Here is a 19839-nt window from a genome sequence, read left to right as displayed (position 1 = left end):
TCCAAATTATGTGGAGGCAGCCAATGTTGGGCTAGTAGTTTTTTTTAGAAGTTAAGCCAGCCAAACAGCTTTTTGTGGCTTGGTGAGATTCAACATAGAATCATCGCTCAGTAATAGAATGACAGGATTCACTGGTACAGGATATTCAGTAATTTTAGATAGGACAACACAGACTTCATTCCAAAATGGTTGCTTTCCCACATTCCCACATCATATTAAAAAAAAGATCCAAGTTCCTGGTGAGGACATTTATCACAGAGAGGACTAAAGGAGGCATTGATATGATGTCTTTTGAGTGGGATCCAGTAGGTTCTATGACAAAAGTTATAGTGAATGAGTTGTGGATTGGAATTTTTAGATGAATTAAAAATAATTTCCCAGTCTGTGACACCCTCTTCTAGATGATGACAGTCAGTTTCCCAACTGTGATGTATAGCTAAATGCTTTGCTGTATCCTCTAAGGTCTTTCTGTACATCCATGAGCCAAAATTATTAGAAGAGGACTGATCAAACAAAGCAATGATTGGATAAGATGGAAGATTGTCCCCTCAGGGAACCCCATAGGCCTTCATCGCCGATCTTAATTGCAAATATAAAATGAGAGAAGGTTCAGTTTTTTACCGCTCACTTAGTTCTTGAAAACTTAATATGCCATTAGAACCAAAAATAACTTTTAGCAAATAATTGCCTTTCTGCATCCATTTCCTGGAAAGAAATGGTGCACCACCGGATCGAAATTTATTTTATTTTATATACAAATGCATTACATCACATATCATTAGAATACATTAAAGTCTATTTTTGTAGTGTCTCTTGTAAAATAGTAAATTTGAAAAGTCATAGAAAACAACAAAAGCCAAATTAGTATTAAAATTAACTTTCTTTCAATCTACCAAATACACCCCAGGGTACGGGTCTGTACAAGAATTTTCAGAATTATGGAGAGCTACAATACCGCAAATGCCCTCTGTAAAAACATAATAAAGGAAACAGGAATTCTTGTGATGGAAATGCAAAATATTTCATATTAAATAAAAAGATGCCTCATTTGGACATTTTTTAATCAAATTTTATTGCTAATTTGTTATTTGCATACATTATTGATAGTCATTTTAATCCATCATTAAAAATCTTGATAACAGTGGAACACATCAGACAGCTGCAAATAGCGTGTTTGCTGGACCAGGCTTTTTATTGCCAGTGTAAATCCATGCCAATCAAATCACCTTTCCTTAAAAAAATACACGCGCACACAGACAAAACACTGATAAACAAACAACATGTAAACAAATGCTGATATTCGGCACATAATAGCAAATTATTTTAATTCCTCCTGGGTTCATCTAATCGCAGTGTTAACATAAAAAGTCACATTTCTCAACTGAAAACTTGCAAAGGTGATCCATTTGTCCATATTTCCTCCAACACCTCTGCTCTAACAGCATTTCTTCCCCTTCTTCCTCCTCTCTCTGTCCCTGTGGGAATTGATATGGACAGTGTCCTTTTCTCTCTCCCGCTCTCTTTCTGCTCGACTCTGGCTCTGTTTCTTGGCCCGAAGGACCATGTGGGTAAAAGCCATGAACATCTGAAAATCACAAACATTATGAAGTACTTTAATGCAAGTGGACAAAGGCAACATGTATATGCCGAATAGCCTAAAAACTTTATATGTAGTAGAGCTGAGCTGATAAGCGGTATTATATCTAATAATCACAATAAAATTTATGTCAGTAACAATGATAAGCTCTGGGCTATTTTTTTTTTTACTCTATATTGATCCAAGAGCCAATCCCACAGAAGAAATGTGCAACAACATGAATCTAAAATTGTGTTGATATTAGGGATGCACTGTATTTTTGGCAACTGAAAATTTATCGGTAGAAAATATGTTGTGCCTTTTAATGGACCCTCTAATTTTTGTGGCTTCAGTGATTGTTGAGGTACTCTTATAAATCTGGAAGCATTATTAACTGATATTGAAATACATATCATTATCGTTCAATATGGAAAATAATTATCAAGATTGCATTTTTTCCATATCGCCCAGTTCTAATATGTAGTTTTAATTATTTTTTTTTTTAATTCACTTGACTTTAAACTAAAAGTGCTTGCAAAATCCTTTTCATGCTTTTTGAATTTATCATTCGTCTATTTAATGTTTAATATTGCATTTGTGAGATTTAAAAATCTTTTGAATATTAAAGTAATAAATTCAATTATTGTCCCTAATAAGAAACTACAGATTCTGACAAGCCTGAAACGAACTGTCAGTAACAAATTTGCATGATTTCAGCCTGTAGACTTGATTTGTAGCTTGCAAGACCAGAGAACTGGTAGCTGAGTCCTACAAGTGTGGAGTCTGAATTGTGTTACTGACATGTTAGAAGAGCAAAATCATTTTTCAAAAGTAAAAGCATTCACACGAAAACTGACAAGGTAAAACCAACTGCTGAGAAAGCTGAAAGTTGAACATGGTAATGACGTTATGTTTTGACACTTGCTGTAAGAGTCACCAAAGCTTTTTTAGCTAGCTAAAAACAGCAGCACTGTTCCAAAAACGCTCAGCTGAGAGCACTTTCCCAACTGTCAGAGAATAAAAATAATTTGTAAAAAAATTCCAGAACGCTCTTGCTACGCCTATGGCAAAAATGTGACCCTTCCACTGACAACAACAGGACAAAATGCTCAGCTCAAGAAAAATAAATGCTTTAGTGGACCTGCGCCCTAAATGGTAGACCGATCACAACCGCAACATTTGACCAATCAAACCAGGATAGCCTCTTCAAAAGGAGTTTATAAGAGGTCAGATCCTTGAATTAATAATTTCAGAAACTTTGAAAGAAAAAGGTGATGCTGCAATGAACATTATAAAAGGATATTGAAAAGTTTTTTTAACTTTGGACTAACTGCAGAAGAAACCTTAAAATAGCATAGTAGGAGCACTTTCAGTGTTGCAAAAATTAAATGAATTAGAGCTTTTATGGATAAAATGTAAACACAGGACTTCAATAAAATCTAAAAAGTTGAAGTATTTTTGAGAAAAATGAATGAATTTACAAATAAAACTGTACCTCTTCTACATTGATGTTCTCTTTAGCACTAGTTTCAAACAACCTCACGCCAACTGACTCTCCAAAGCGCATAGCATCCTGGGTGTCCACAAGTTTTTTGGAAGGATCATCATTCTTGTTTCCCACTGTTAGAGATCAAGATGAAGAGGAATATTAAATATTGTCTGTTGATACAACAACTTCATTTAATATAACCAAAACAAATTGTGTCTTGCAGCACATAACTGGAAGATCTGAAGCAGATAAAATAAAGTGGTGTGTATGAACTAACCTAAAATTTTGCAGACATTGTCACAGTTTTGCGAGATCTCATTTAACCATCTTTTCACATTGACAAATGATTCAGGGTTTGTGACATCGTAAACGATGATGACACCATGAGTGTTTCTGTAATACCTAGAGAAATACAGCAAACACATGAGAAGGACACCGAAAGAGATTAGACAGGTAAATGGTTAAAAGAATTAGTTCACCCAAAAATTATAATTGTGTCATTACATACTCTCATGTCAATTTAATTCCCAGAGACCTAAAATATAATAAAGGGCACCCAAGATGAAAATCATCTTTTGAAAGCTGTTTGGCCAGAACTGTATAGTTTTAGTGTGTTCACAGTCATACTGGAGTGGAGTAATATAAAAGACAAAATAAATATTGTTTTTATTTAAATTTCCTGACGTACAATCAGATCCAAATCCCTTCCATTTTGAGGCCCAGCACAATGTGATGTAGGAGTGCAGTTTTCCTACCCACTGAATTGATTTACAGCCGCATATTAACATGTCTCCGTAGTAACACATATTATATCAACAAGAAAGGAAGTGCGCAAAACAAGTGGGATTAAAAGATCTGATCAGCTCTCTAGGATCAGTAAATGTGATCAAGAATTGAGTTTTACAAGTTTAATACGTTTTTTAAAACAGTGCATGCTTGTAATCAATTACGATTTTACGATCTTCAACTGCACAGCCGCATGTCAGTACAATTATAAAAGAAGACTCTTCAATCTCAGTTTGTGGACGTTAAATCAGGATTTTTGTGCATTAACATAACAGATATCCATACAGAAGTGGATATTAACGTGTATCCTGTCACATTTGTCGTGCAACGTTAGACGCGCACGCTGTGTGTGTGTGTATGCATGAAGTTTGTAACAACTTTGTGTGTGACTCATCTTTGCAGAAAGGCTTGAATTAATGCCACAACAAATACATCAAATAATTATTGGGACAGTTTTTACTGTAGTATTTCTCACAACACGAGATCTGCTTCCTTTATATCGGTCACTGTGCTGTTTATCTGACGCAGCCGAGGGGGAGAACCAGCATTAAAGGTACAGACAACAAAAACAGCTACATTGTGTTCAAAGCAGAAAATTTCAATATTTTGAACGCTATAATAAATAATCTGTTGGGTGTTTTGATCTGAAACTAGACACATTCTGGAGACACAAAAGACTTATATTAAATCTTGAAAAAGGGGGGAAATAGGTGCCTTTTAATTTGTGTTAGAGAAAAAAGGTCTCAGAGGATCGGAATGACATGATGGTGAATATTTAAAAACAGATTTTTTTTTTTTTTTTTTAAGTGAACACATTTTTAAAAGTCTAACTAAAAACTAAAGACTCTTACGTTGAGGTGATAGTTCTAAACCTTTCCTGCCCTGCAGTGTCCCAGATCTGGAGTTTAACTCTTTCTCCGTCAATCTCTACAGTGCGGATCTTGAAGTCAACTCCAATAGTGGTTATGTAACTCCCTGCGAAAATTACAAGTATATTATTATATGTAGCTAAAACATTTTTATAACACTTCTTGACTTTCAAGCAAACATACAAAACTCTCAATGTGCCTCCATGAGAACAATAAATTAGATCATGTATTTACAGGCCCTTTGCCTCACTTTCTATCATTTTCACACAAACACACACTCCAAGTCCGCCAAGTAGACTCACCAGAGAATGAGTTGTCTGCAAATCGCAGGAGCAAACTGCTTTTTCCCACATCTGGAAGAGCCAAAGAAACACTTATTAAATGATCTGCTGTAATTCAACACTGCTTATAAAAAACAAAAGTATGATAGTGTTATCTTTTTTTAAACCAAACAAGATCATAGTAACAATCAGACAGATATTTACATTAAACAATTAAAGAAATAATACAGAAAAATGTGATTTAAATTTAATTAAACAAGTTCAATGACACTAACAAATCTAAAAATGTCCAATTGCATCATATCATTTAACACTAGTAAAGATGCCCAAAACAGCATGTCAGTGGCAACAACAGTCCAAATCTGGCAGCTGTGGTTAATACTAGTAACATTATGCAAATGACGAAATCTGAGATAGCATCAAACAAAGCTATGATCTGAAAGAGGAAGTGCACACAGCAGATGATGACATATCAGATTACTGATTTGATCATATGAGGATAAATAAGTGGTATAGCAGACTAAGTGAAGTTTTACAAACTCATTGCTAAACTAAACTGAGAAGAACACATGATATGATTGATCGCAGCTGATCTCTCATTTGGAATCAGTAATAATCAATCAGATTGATTCACGTTTACAATAAATAGACTGAATTCGATCTACTACCTTATCTTCGTTTTGGAAGAACCCCCCCTTCCACCTTATCTCCTCCTTTTCCTCCCTTTACCAGGGGGTGATCTCGAGACCTACCTGATCTCGAACCCCCTTCTATGCTAATTGACCTGCAGACGAGAGCCCTACGCTCAATTATCTCCAAACTCAGGGTTTTCTCCTGGGACAGCATGCCAAACCTGCTATTAGCATCAAGCAATATCTGAGTGTGAACTCTTAAACCTCAGATGTCAAAAGGCACACAAAGCTAGAAACACTTCAGAAATGTCAATGTTGACATCTGATTGGATGATTGCAGATTGGCATGGAAATTATTATTGTTAAAAACTGTAATTAACTGCTTATGACCAACTTCACAGACCAAAACAATGACCCCAAGAGTATTCTTTACAGAACGAATCTCACCCAAGTCCATATTTATGGACTGATCTAATGACTAAATTCATAAAGGAGCAAGGACTAACATTGCATATTTGCACATAGTAGTTTCATTTCAGCTTTCCAGTTTGCGGTTTACTTGTGCAATTGCACAACCATGTTCCAGTAAATACAATCTCAAGCATTCTTTCCAGTGGACATAATGCTGGAAAAATAATTGGGCGTAATCACTTTTTTTATGCCAAGAACTAGGGATTCACTAGTATAAAAAAGGCTGAATAGGCAAGTGTGAAAAATCAAATGTACTGACTTGAGTCACCAATGATGAGCAGCTTGAAGAGATGGTGGTAGTCTTTTCCTGCCATTCTTCCCTTTAAAATGTATCCTCATGAAACAAACTTTCAACTTCTGTCACTTTTACCGCGTCTTAAAGTGGCAGGAAGTTTAGGGCAGATGACTTTGAATCAACAACTGCAAGCATTATGTACTTGTGTATCCAGTTTTTCATTCGAGCTCAAGCGTTAAATGATTCACCAGTTTGATTTCAGTGCATTTCCACTCATGAATCAGTGCAATTTTCCACGTTTATCTCAAAACAGACTTTACATCTCCAGTTCTTTTCCCATTTCTTATTAGTGCTCACAGTTAAAATCTAAGTGAAATTTACTCTTTGCCGCCTCACCCGCAAGTGCAAACACATTACCACTTTGTTGTGGTTAAGTCTCAAATTACTCAGATCTCAAAGCGAGTGTTTCTTTAAATCGTTGACGGGGCTCATAATAACAGGTTTTGAGTATGTCAGGAACCAGTTCACACGGAAAACAGGGCAGTTTGTATGAGATCCAAGATGTTTGGTCTCCAAATCTCGATCATCCAGATATGAAGATGGCATCTCGTCACAACAATCCCATTCCGCCTATTAAACCGATGGATGCATGCATGCAGGGGCTGGTAGCTTCCCTCCCTTTGAAAGAACACGGGTATTCCAAGACACTGCAGGAATGCAGATTCAAGCCGGAAGTGAGGCAAGCACCTTTCTGTCTCCTTGAAACCAAAATCCTAGAAAAAATAAAAATAAAAGAGAGTCAGTATTACTTTTGCATGTTGTTCAAGTATAAATACTCTCCCCCTTTACCCAGAACAGCAGCTGTGGGACTAAATATAGCTTCATGCAGTCTGACAGAGAAATGACACCCTCTCAGATAGTTCAAAACCACAGGCACCAGCTTTACGCTTTAGGCCCGGATAGGTGTGCACACAGCTGAAACCAAAACAGTGGTGGACAGAATCATTAAAATAGCATATAAAGCTAGCTGCTGAGTCAAGACAAAGCTAGATAGTCGGTAAACTGCCAAAAATGTTCCATGAAAACAGGAAGGGACGTGTTTTTCCTCTGAGCTGCTGTTGCGAGGAGGGCACAAGTTTCTCATTAATTAAATACTTAAGTTTTGTTTTGGGTCTAAAATGAAGTGAAAGGGTTAAACAGGAACGTCCTTTGGGCACATGTGATCGTTTTTTTACAGAAAAAAGGTGGAAGTGAAATAAAATTGACACACCTAAGCTTATGTCCGCTTACCAGAAAATCTGAGAAAATAATGGTGGCAACACAGCCAAACAAATACTTGTGGTAAAACAAACACAAAAGTGAAACTAGTCGGTGGTCTACGCATGTACTTCGAACGGAATCACGGTCAAAACAAGCCAAAATAACAACATTTAATCTTTTTTTATCTAGACGTAGATCATTTTTACGCTGTACATCATTTCATCTAAACGCTTATCATAATCGACTGCACTTCTGAGATAAGCGACCTTTAACTTAGTGGAAACCAAGCGGTCACGCGCAGTATCCCGCATAAATTAAACGGACACACCTGTAAAAACATAAAATCCTACCAAACCTCAAGCTGATCTTTCAAAATGAAACGCTTCTAAGATCCGTCGCCTTAATCCGCTTAATCAAACTTGTGTCCATTACTCAACTCGTCGAGTAACTCCTTGGTTGCATCTTAATCAGTTGTTTTGAAATGCAGCTAGGCTAGCTACTTAACTAGCCGCAGATGCTCCAAGATAATAAGATCACACTCGAAGCCACATACTGTAAGAGCTCACCGAAAACACTTTAAACCACGTATTCCTAACACGCCGAAGGCAAATCCGGAAGACTTTGCTGAAGTTTTTGGCAAGTTTGACGGGTACTGTGTCGAGTCAGTCTCGCAAGCAGAACCGGGATCCGGGAAGTCCAGTGTTAGGGGAAGTTCGGTCAGTGTCCCAGCGGCCGCAGAGATCAGATCCGCCCATTCGAGGCCGCCGCACCTGAATGTCGAGTCACTCTCATCCTCATCCTCATCATGTGCCCGAGTTTCTCAGTCTACTCCACCTCCTCATGCCACTCCTGTTGCTGCTGAGATTACCATCGCTATTCTGTTGCCACAGACTAACTGATGACATTCCAGCCAGAAGCACGTCCTGGGAAAAAAAGTATGTGCATACCTAAACTGCATTTTGGCAATTATGTGATTGGCATACGCAATGCTGTCTAAGTAGTGCGCCCATTAGGATTTGAGACACTCTTGATTTCAATGAAAAAAATGACCATAAAATGTTTCTTTAAAAGACAACTCATCCTTATTATTTTTATCAAAACATTAGTGGTGCTTGAAAGTTTGAAAAAATGTATTTTTTGGATAAATAATGTAATTGATGTTGTTTAGCCAAGTCATTTTATTACAGTGGTTTGATCAACATTGGTAGGAAACAGTAATACTGTTTTTTATTTAATACTGTTAATACTATTTAATACTGTTTTTTTAAAATATATTTTAATCTATCTCAGAAGGCAAGCAACTGAGTTCAGGAGCAGGAATACTGTATAAAAGCCTGGAGCAAACAGACCAGCAGCACACAACAGACTTCTGTATATTGTAAGTCTTGGGCTCCTTGTTCTCAACATAAAATAAGGTAAAGAATTTTGGGGATCACTTTATTTGCATCATCCCTTTAATACATTTTTTTAATTACTATAACATCTACACAAATTTGTCTTATACACCCATTATCATGGAGCAGTCAAGTCAGGTAAAGATTCAGTTAAAAAACAAAAAAAATCTCTCTCTCTCTCTCTGTCTGTCTGTCTCTCTCTCTCTCTCTCTCTATCTATCTATAATATATATATATATATATATATATATATATATATATATTTAATTTTGATGAATTCATTTTTTCATATGCAAACAAATCACAAATCATTAAAAAAATTAGAAATGTAAATACAATTAAACATAGAAAAGAAGATTCAGTGATATAAGAAAAACCCTGCAAAATAAATATATGAAAAATTAATAAAACTACATGCTTGCAAAGTTTCTTATGGTCAGTTAAATGTTGAAGGAGCAGTATCAGCAGAGAATGAATTGGTGTCTAGTTGATTTGCAACTTTTAGTCAACATAATGTGCAATAGAGACCATCAAAATAAAGTCTTGCAGGATTTTGTTTTGTTCTTGTATTTGTTTTATTAATCCTTTTCCCTAAATTTAGTTAAAAAAAAAAGAGTTTTATCAATCCTCCTGGAGTAAACATTTAATTAATTTGCAGAATCCACCAAGATACTTTGTGGTAAGTATCAATCTAATGGTTCCCTCAAAGAGATTACAAAATATGGCTCAAAACAAAACTGTAAGGAATATCAGGATTCCCACTCTTTCATGAATTGCAGATTCAAGAACGTTTGAGAGCATCATTCATTTCAAATCAAGCATTAATCTTAATTCCTCCAGCATATGTAGTACCATGAAAGTCCTTACTGTACTTAACATTTCATTACATTTAATATTTACATTAAAATGTAAAAGTAATGATGATGTTTGTGTCCGTTTTAAACAGTCATGTTTAAAGAACAAATAAGATGTTCATACACAAATGCTCAGTTAAATACTGGTAATATTCAAATGTGGTTTCTGAAATATCCTCATAGATCATTTTAATGAAAGATTTTTAAATTAGGAAATGATAAACTTTTAGTTCTGTTTTTGACAGCAGCACAGTACAATTGCTGAAATCACACCATGAACAAGTTCAGTTAATGCAAACACTTCATAGGACCTATGTTTGTTTTTGTTTCTTTCCAAGCCTAGAGTTCATATGTCTGATTTTCAAAAAGCGTGGATACCCTGTATAGTCAAGAGAGGATCCTGGTACTTTATTTAATCAGGGTATTAAATGAAGGAATCCAGCACAACACTTACTACAGGCAATAGTGTATGAGTGAGCTCTCATCTAAAATCCCTTAAACTTATGTTCTGAAGATGAACAAAGATTTTTGGTTTCCGGGTCCCACTAGTTTCATGAACATCGGATACAAGGACTTTTAAAGCACAAAGACCATGGCCTCTAGCGTCTATCGCTGGAGCACCTTTTGAGGTCAAAAGAGTGAGATTTACCTACATAGCATTTCGCTAGCTGGCCAATGTTACACTTACCTCCCTAAATCTCACTCCCATCCCGGACGAGCCCCCATGTGTAATCCACCAGTTCTACGGCACCCTACCCGCGCTAAGCAGGGATCGCAACGACGATTCTTTGCATAGGCTAAAGACAATGGCCTTTATTGTCTGTCGCTAGAGCACCTTTTGAGGTCAGAGGAGTAAAGTTTACCTGCATAGCACTTCGCTAGCTGCCTTTGTTACACAAACAAAAAATAAAGTATTGAGCAAAAAATAAATGCAAATCTTTAAAAATCACAAAGCAAAAATTAACTTTTGAGAAATAAAAATTAATTTTGTTAACAAAAAAAAAAAGAACTGCAAATGGAAAATTAAGTTGAGACATTAAAAAAATTTACAAAAAAAAAAAAAGAACTGCAAATAAAAATTTAGCAGTGCAAAAAAATATATATATATTTGCAACAAAAAACAACTATATATATTTTTATAGCATTGCCTTTACAATACCAAATGCTACAAGGGATCTTTGGCTTTTAAGGCATGCCCAGACCTACTGGGCTGTAAGACCACCTCAGTGATACAGTGTCTCCAGGTGAAGACGTCACTTAAATGGAGCCAGGTTCAGCCCTACTGTAAACGCCCAAGTTCCTTTGACTCCGCCCCCTTGTCAAATTAGGGCCACAAAGTGAAATGCGCAGAAGCGTGAAGTTCAAAGTGAAAACCACATTGCAAACTCACGGCTGACTAAAAAGCAAAGTGATGTAAAGGCAATGCTATAAAATGTTTTGCTGATATATAGTTGTTGTTTTTTTATTTGCATATATTTTTGTTTTTGTTTTTTGCTCTGCTTGATTTTTATTTGCAGTTTCTTTTTTTTTTTTTGTAAATTTCATTTTTATTTCTCAAAACTTAATTTTCCCTTTGCAGTTCTTTATTTTTGTTAGCAAAATAAATTTTTATTTCTCAAGAAATTATTTTTGCTTTGTGATTTTCGGAAATCTGATTTTTAATTTTTTTGCCAATTACTTTATTTTTTTGTTTGCAAAACGTTCTTTTATTTCGCAAGAATATATGACCCTGCATTAACTCCATAAAATCCAAGTACTTTTTAGGACGTGTGGGAACCCTGTGGATTGGAAATTGAAATGACATAAGGGGTAAGTGATTAATAACAGAAGTTTAATTTAAAGGTGAACAAGCCCTTTAAGCCAAGGTACCATGCATCATTCCAATGAAAAAAAAATGAAAAAGCACACATTAAATATAAAAGTGAACAATTACCAAAACGATTTATTATAAAAATACATAGTTTCATTGAATTCAAGTGAAATCATAATTGAAGAATCTGCTATAAGATTCAATTCCAATTCAAACATACTGCTGAAGTGTTAGCTCAAAACGACAGAGAGAAGGCTCTGTAACTGAAGTTGGTGAACACATCGATTTGGTGACTGCTGCCCCCTACTGTCATAACCTGAAAGATGAACATTGCATAAAAGGTTACAATCATTTCTATTCATGTTTTCCCTTTCCTTAATCATAGTCAGTTTTAAACATTTTTGTATTGCTGCAATAAGCAGCACTTGTAAAAACAGGCACCTACCCTATGTTCAGTGTTTTTCAGATTGAGAGCCAGTGTGTTGAGTGAAGACGGAGAGCAGGGAATCTGAGCTTTTACTGTTCCCCCATGTAAACAGTGGGACACGTATGGACCCTCACCTACTGACATGATCTGAATACAACCAAAATACCATTATTTATTTCATATTTAAAAAAATATCTATACATTAAGGTGCCTTTTATTTTTAAAGTCACATATTAAACAAATAGCCATTCTCACCAGATCCTGGTAAAAGACAGCTTCTCTTTGACAGCCAGACAGAGGGAAGACAGAGGTGGGGGACATGGATCTGAGGTGCCATAAGGAGAGTGATGGGCCTCCACCACAAAGCTGAAAGGAGGAAATAGATGACTTTATGACAATAGGGACATTATGCCACAACATCTTGACACACACACACACACACATTCCAGAGTAGCGGTCGACCATTCAATGCTCACAAAGATAGTAACTGCGGTATTCAAAAACATGCATGTCAATACACATGCAGAAACATGAAGCGAAAACAGACATGAGATAAAAAAGAACGAATACACTGTGACAATAGTTTCAGTGTCTCTGTCAGCCAATCACAAGGCAAACTTACCATCCAATCAGAGTCTGTGGCAAGACAGCTGATCCACTTGCCAAACTGTGGGCGAGCACATTCCTGACCCCAATGAAAAAATGAGACAGTCAGTGAGAATGAGACATCAATGCTCTCTTTTTGCTCACTCGTTTATTCCTTCATGTTAAGCAGAGAAGTGGCTTACCTCATATTTAAAAACCTCAATACAGTGAACCGGCCGATTTGTTCGTGAGTCTGGGGGAAGATGCGCATAAAGCTTTAGGTTTCTAGGTTGTTTTTTTTTTTAAAGTACGGGTAATAGAAAGAGTGTTCGTCACCGACTGACCCCAAATCCTCACAGCACCATCCTCTCCACCAGAGAGAATCTCCCCTTCCCGCTCTTTGAAGGACAGGCAGTGGATGTAGTCAGTGTGGCCCTTCAGTACAGACTGCACAAACAACACAAAGGACAAAAAATGTTTATAGGATCTTATTTCAAAGACCCACCATCCCCCTCAAGATCACTAAGCTTCCAATGAACCCGTAAGAAATTTTTGCAATTACTTTTACTTTGGCTTGGTTATTTTATTCATCAATGAATCCCCAACTTGTCCAGCATGTTTTACACACCGGATACCCTTCCAACTGCAACCCAGTGCTGGGAAACACCCCTACACACTCACACCAGACACCATACACTACGGACAATTGAGGTTATTAATTCACCTATACCGCATGTCTTTGGAGTGTGGGGGAAACCGGAGCACCCAGGAAGAAACCCACACAAACGCAGAGAACAGACAAACTCAACACAGAAATCCAAACTGACTCAGCTGGGACTCCAACCAGGGACATTTTTGCTGTGAGGCGACAGTGCTAACCACTGAGGCGACAGTGCTAACCACTGAGCCACTGTTGCTGGAAAACAAATCATTTTAGATGGTGGAAGGTTGAAGGCAAACCTTCTGATTACTTCATAGCAATACAGAACAAAGTGCATTACAATTAAATAATAAAGTAAACAACAGTTACAGTTATTGTTAGAATGTAGCTGCTTTTAGCATTAAGCTAATTCATAATGGTACATGTTGAAGCTGAAGTTTAACCAAAAAATTTGGAGGAAAAATGTTGCCTATTTAAGTTTATGTTTTTCTTGTGTTTAAAATGGGCTGGGCAGTGGCGCAGTAGGTAGTGCTGTCGCCTCACAGCTAGAAGGTCGCTGGTTCGAACCTCGGCTCAGTTGGCGTTTCTGTGTGGAGTTTGCATGTTGTCCCTGCCTTCGCGTGGGTTTCAACCGTGTACTTCGGTTCCCCCCACAGTCCAAAGACATGCAGTACAGGTGAATTGGGTAGGCTAAATTGTTCGTAGTGTATGAGTGTGAATGAATGTGTGTGGATGTTTCCCAGAGATGGGTTGCGGCTGGAAGGGCATCTGCTGCGTAAAAACTTGCTGGAAGGTTGGCGGTTCATTCTGCTGTGGCGACCCCGGATTAATAAAGGGACTAAGCCGACAAGAAAATCAATGAATGAATGAATGTTTTTAAAATCCCCAATTCAAGGCTAATTTACAACATACATATAGTTCTAATAATAGTTTTTCATGTGGGTTACTTGTAAAAATACTATAACAAATTGGTAAAACTTGCACACAATATACTTCTGTAACAAATCAGTTTAGACATACTTGACCAGATGTGAAAATGATTATTCAGTTTATTTTGGCCAGACACATTTTTTTTTCCAACAAGTCACATGTGGGGCTTTGTAGTCACCACTAAATCGAGAAACATAAAACATAAACACTCACACACACAAAACTGGAATAGTTATGGACCACAACAATAGGTCTTAGAGTCGAAAAGTTTGAAAATAAGTTCATTAAAATCACAAAAAACTATTTGTACTTTCCGTTCAGTTGTGCTTATAAAAATAAAGTGAAGCTCAGATGTTTGTACTGTTTTTACACAACAAGAAGAAAATGTACAGAAAGTTACATTTAAAATTGATAAATATATAAAAATATTTATCATCATCATTACATTTTAGGACATTAAAAGTGAACAAGGTGTAGTCTAACTCACTTTGAAGGTACCAGTCTCCATGTCCATGATGTGAATGTTATTGTCTCCTCCTCCAACTATCAAGTTGTTGTCCTGAGGAAAACGAACAGTAGCAAATATGATATATTTATATACATATATCGATATGTAGACATACACATACATAAACCTTTGCAAATGCACTGATATAAATCATAGTTTGTCACATACATACATTCACTTCCATTTTAAGGGGCTAGTTTACACAAAAACGAACATTTACTCAGTATTTTCTCACCCTCAAATGGTGTCAAACCTTTACATTTCTTTCATCTGTTGAACACCAAAGAAGATATTCTGAAGAAAACTGTAACCATTAAAAACTATAGTAGGAAAAATAAATACTACAGAGGTCAATGGTTACCGGTTTCCAGGTTTCTTCAAAGATGTCCTCTTTTGTGTTCAACAGAAGAAAAAAACTCAAAAAGGTTTGAAACAAGTAAAGGGCGAGTAAATGATGACTGAATTTTCATATTTTGGGTGAACTATGCCTTTAAAGGTTTTTTAGATTTTAGTTAAGGATATCTATAAGCTAGTGTGCTCCAAAACACCAAGTTCACATTTAGAAGATATAAACCTTCAAAAGCATCCAAAAGCATTCAAAGCTTGCAGTTCATCACTTCCACCTAAATCGATCAACATTTATTTATTTCACGTTGCATACTTCATACTTCAGTTTCTCATTAAATCTTGACCAATCCAATGCTCTCTAGTAGGCTTACATACCCGTCAACCTTTTTGCCAGGATTCTCCTGTATTTAACCATTCTATCCCGCTATCATCTAGTTTACGTATTTTCCCATATTTCTTCTGTATTTTTTATCTTTCTATAAAAAGTGAAAGTACCGTCAACACAGCCAATTTCAAATGTGATATAATTGCAAATGCTGTTTAAGAGATCTGTGCTTTCACTTTATTTTAGCTTGAAAGTACATCGAAATGAATATAAAAATGTCTGCATTCATTTTTTTCCATTAAAGCGCAGTGTTGATCGTCACCTTTCCTATGCAGCCCCTGAATCAATGAATGCATGTATTAGTGCTGATTCCTGACTGACGTACAAAAGTGGGCAGTTTCAGTGTGTGTTTAAACAGACAAATGCATGTAAACGTCCATCCTGCGTGTTTTATTTTAAACACAACTAGTTTACTCTTAAAATAAGCATAAATAGTTACTAAAGAAATCAAATGCTTTCATTATAGAGCTGTGGATTCATTCCTGACACCTCTGTTATCAAACAAAACAAAATGAGAGATTCATTTGCTACTCTTAGTTAAAAAAAAACAATAGTAAGTTTAATCAATATTTAAATACAGCGAATAAAAAGTGAACAAGATTTTACAGCTTGTTTTCATTTCAGTATAGGCCATTGATTTCAATAGGCTAAAGCTTTTATTTATTGTCAATATTTTCTAATGTTTCCTGTGTATTCTATCATTTGAAGCTAATTGTCATCACATATTTTTACATCCCGATGTTGACAGGTATGCTAGTATTTGAAACGCTCCATCCACTTTAAAACAAAAAGCTACTGGCTGTTAAAAAAAAACAAACAAAAAAAACTCTTTTTACGTTTAAGTTTAGACTTCTATTAAAGATTGAATAAAAATGCACATTTCAAAGCAGAACCTTTAAAAAAAAAACTAACAAATACATGCAAAGACAAAATATGCTCAGCATTTTTAAAATAAGATAAATATGTCAAATACAAACCTTTGGGTTAATGATCATCGCATTGATTTCTGGAATTTCAAGACTAGTCCTGTGTGGAATAAGACATTGCACAAACAACTGAGGCAGTTCACAGATTAATGAAAGTCATAAAACTAACTGAGCAATGAGCGTGTGAGAATGAGCAGGTGAATCTAAATAGTTATTGACAGTCTCTCACTCATAATTAGGTTTTCTTGTCCATGCAGCTTTGGTGCTCTGTGGAAACATAAATAAATAATCATGCTAAGCTTATTTGGACTTTTCTGAAGTTTCTGCAAGCACAAAGCAAAACTACGAAAAGGAATATAATTTTTTCCAACCCAGGCAAAACTCTACCTACTTTTTTGATGAGCTCTGCCCAACTCCAGGCACTGATCTCTCCATTCCCAGCGCTCAGGAGATGAGATTCAGTGGACAGAAGAGAGAATACAGGACCGTCGTGAGCTGAAAACATTAAAAAAGCTCTTTTACATGTCATTGTAATCAAAAACTATATTTAATTTTCATGGCATAATAATTGCTAAATGTTTTATCAAAATAACAAATGACAATAACAAGTGTAAATGTAGACGATCTTATGTTGTCCTCTTAATAATTTATTAACCCCACTAGAATCTGTCTGAGCAATTTCTGAGCCCATCTTTCACTATTTATTTACTTATGTAGATACTAGGGATGCTCTGATCAGGATTTGTCGCTAATACAGAGTACCAAATCCTTGTCATGGTGATCAGCCGATACCGAGTACCGATTCTAAATTCTTCAAGCTTTATAATACATTAAGCACATTTACCCTAGTATAAAACTTAAGAGAAGATCTTCCCCTTAAACACATCTCTTATAACCATTTACTATAACCATATTACTTATAAACATATATATATATATATATATATATATATATATATATATATATATATATACATATACATATATATATATATATATATATATATATATATATATATATATATATATATATATATAAGATATTTATTTATTATTTTTATTATTTTACCATTTACCTACGTACTATTACTGTATGTGTGAACATGTCATGGCCAGAAGCAGCTTTACAGAAAATAATTAATTCACTCATTTTACTTCAGCTTAGCCTCGTATTCATCTGGGGTCACCACAGCGGAATGAACCACCACAGAAAATAATAAATTATTTACCTCCTCATTTGTTGTGGCTACTGTAGGCTAAGTATAATATACGAGAGCGCACATGTGTCTAACTCTGCTTGTAAACTCATTAATGAACACCAGTGATCGGGTTCATGAGATCAGCGATTACCGATGGAGTCATGAAATATGATTATCGGCTGATACCGATCTTCGACCGATTAATCAGAGAATGCCTAGATACTTAAGAAAATGTGCCAACAATAACAATACTCTGCATATTCTACACTGAAATATACTGTATTAATAAATACTCCTCATGTCACATGTTTGTGCTGCAATATTGGATAGTGTAAATCATTCTCTATTAGCTAATGTTTATACGTTAAATACACAACACATGTAAAGGGAAATATCAATAAAATGTGTGTCTGACCTGTAAAGTTAAGGATGGGCTTCTGACTCCTTTCTGATGCATCTGGGCTCAGTGCAGCTGAAAGACTGTAAAGACAAGACTAGTAAACAAAAACCATTTCAAGAGCCATTTAAAGAGATAGTTCATCCAAAAATGAAAATTCTGTCATAGTTATTATTATTATTATTATTAACTCTACCTCCACTCATTTCAAACCTGCTTGAGTTTCTTTTTTCTACTGAACACAAAATACGATATGCTTAATGGTAACCATTAACATCCTTAAAATATGTTTCCCTACTATGGATGTCAGTGGCTATAAGCTTCAAAACATTTCCTTTTTAGTTCAACAGAATGGAGTAAATAAAATTCACTTATTTGAGCAAACCATCTCTTCAACATAAACACAAAACAGTCTTAACTACATATAGATACGTCACGTATAGCTACTGGCACACATCTATTAACAAACATAACTGCAGCACTGACTATGAACTGCTCTTATAACAGACGGTTTACTGTGCCTGTATTTACCTGAACACTGCAATCTCTCCATAGTTGTTGCCCGCTGCGAGGTAGCGACCGCAGGGAGAGAAGCTCTGAGAGAAGACTGACATGTGCAGGAGCTGGACAAAGACAAACGCCTGTCACACACACTGCGAGTAATACCTCAAAAATCTACACATGTATGAATGAAACTGCATATAAAGTTGTATATGAGCTTATTGTGACAACTATTAATGCGCTGTTTTTAGTGATGTGATAATTTGAGCTAGATGAAAGATTAAACACGATTCCAGCTGTTTAATTTACCTCAACTGGACCCATCTTCGGGAGATTATTAAACGCTTAATGTAACTTAAAAATCCTCAGCTACTTTTTACACAAAGCCCTTTCGTGTGCTACTCATTCAAATGGCGTCGCGTAAATATGACGCGTAAATATGACGTTTCTCCGTAACCTACCGTCACAGACAGCGCCCGTCCTTAAAAAAAAAGTTTGCATGGTTACAAAAAAATGAAATTTAAAAAAAAATTAAAAAGTTAGCATGGTTGCTTAACTAGTTTTCGCCATAGATTACTTCAGTTACTTCAAAAGGGTTAATAATTAGCATTAAATCTATAAAATTGTATTTAAGTTACAATTCAAATGTAACATGTCTAAGTTTTAACCCATGTAAACCTCAACGCTTACATAATGGAAATAACTATTTTAAATCTTTGAACTTGAGCCAAGCAGGCGTTTTTTTTTTGTTTTTTTTATTGTCCATAACAATTCCTTACAAAGCAATAACAGCATGTTTCATACATGCCATATACTGACATTATAAATTCATACTCAATATAAGTTTCTTAAGCATGTGGCCATCTGTTAGTCATAACCTTGAGCAAGATATCCCTTAAATAAATTTTTCAGAGGAAAATAATTTTAATTGAAGTACCTAACACCCCAACAGTGGTTATTATGATGCTTTAACTAACATAACCACATTACCATAGCGACTACTACAGCCATATCACTCTGCAGCCCACCGGTCACTCAGTGAAGCTAAGCAGGGCTGCGCCTGGTTAGTACCTGAATGGGTGACCACTTGGGAAAACTAGGTTGCTGTTGAAAGTGGTGTTAATGAAGCTCAAAATGTGGTCTGTGTGAGTCCTAATGCTCCAGTAAAGTGAAGGGGACACTCTACTCTCAGTGAGTGCTGTCTTTGGGATAAGACATCATGGGCACTTCTCGTAAAGAGTAGCTCACTAGTTATAGCTGGTGTGTAATGAGCGCACTGGCATCATTGTCCTGTGGCTGCTGTCGCATCATCTAA

At 35.9% G+C, this 19839-nt stretch overlaps 3 protein-coding genes across 7 annotated transcripts in view; all 3 read right to left on the bottom strand.

Annotated features, from left to right (window-relative positions):
• The window catches only part of tbc1d10b (TBC1 domain family, member 10b), a 442453-nt gene that overhangs the window by 128503 nt on the left and 294111 nt on the right, over window positions 1-19839 (bottom strand). The window lies entirely within an intron of this gene.
• Window positions 1048-8297, bottom strand: si:dkey-16l2.16. Of its 4 annotated transcripts, none has more exons than XM_087244753.1 (7): window positions 7630-8297; window positions 6364-7112; window positions 5023-5073; window positions 4703-4826; window positions 3343-3467; window positions 3072-3196; window positions 1048-1585 (listed from the first exon to the last, which is right to left on the bottom strand). In XM_087244753.1, exons 2-7 carry the CDS (start codon window positions 6416-6418, stop codon window positions 1436-1438), a joined length of 630 nt encoding a protein of 209 aa, XP_087100879.1. In that variant the 5' UTR covers window positions 6419-7112; window positions 7630-8297; the 3' UTR covers window positions 1048-1435. The 4 variants fall into 4 exon arrangements, with proteins under 4 accessions (XP_087100879.1, XP_087100878.1, XP_087100877.1 ...); XM_087244752.1 differs by having other exon boundaries at window positions 7950-8297; XM_087244751.1 differs by having other exon boundaries at window positions 7955-8297.
• On the bottom strand, window positions 11770-18933 carry thoc6 (THO complex 6). The gene is given in 13 exon segments (NM_001006095.1): window positions 11770-11973; window positions 12103-12231; window positions 12340-12450; window positions 12707-12769; window positions 12873-12922; window positions 13014-13116; window positions 14748-14819; window positions 16479-16527; window positions 16657-16694; window positions 16819-16922; window positions 18042-18106; window positions 18555-18646; window positions 18834-18933. Coding segments are annotated over 13 exon segments (972 nt in total). The 5' UTR covers window positions 18849-18933; the 3' UTR covers window positions 11770-11892.

The sequence above is a fragment of the Danio rerio genome, chromosome 3 (genome assembly GCF_052040795.2).
Source record: "Danio rerio strain M-AB ecotype USA chromosome 3, GRCz13ab, whole genome shotgun sequence".
Taxonomy (NCBI): domain Eukaryota; kingdom Metazoa; phylum Chordata; class Actinopteri; order Cypriniformes; family Danionidae; genus Danio; species Danio rerio.
Note: the sequence above shows the minus strand (reverse complement) of the source record. Positions and strands in the feature narration are given on the sequence as shown.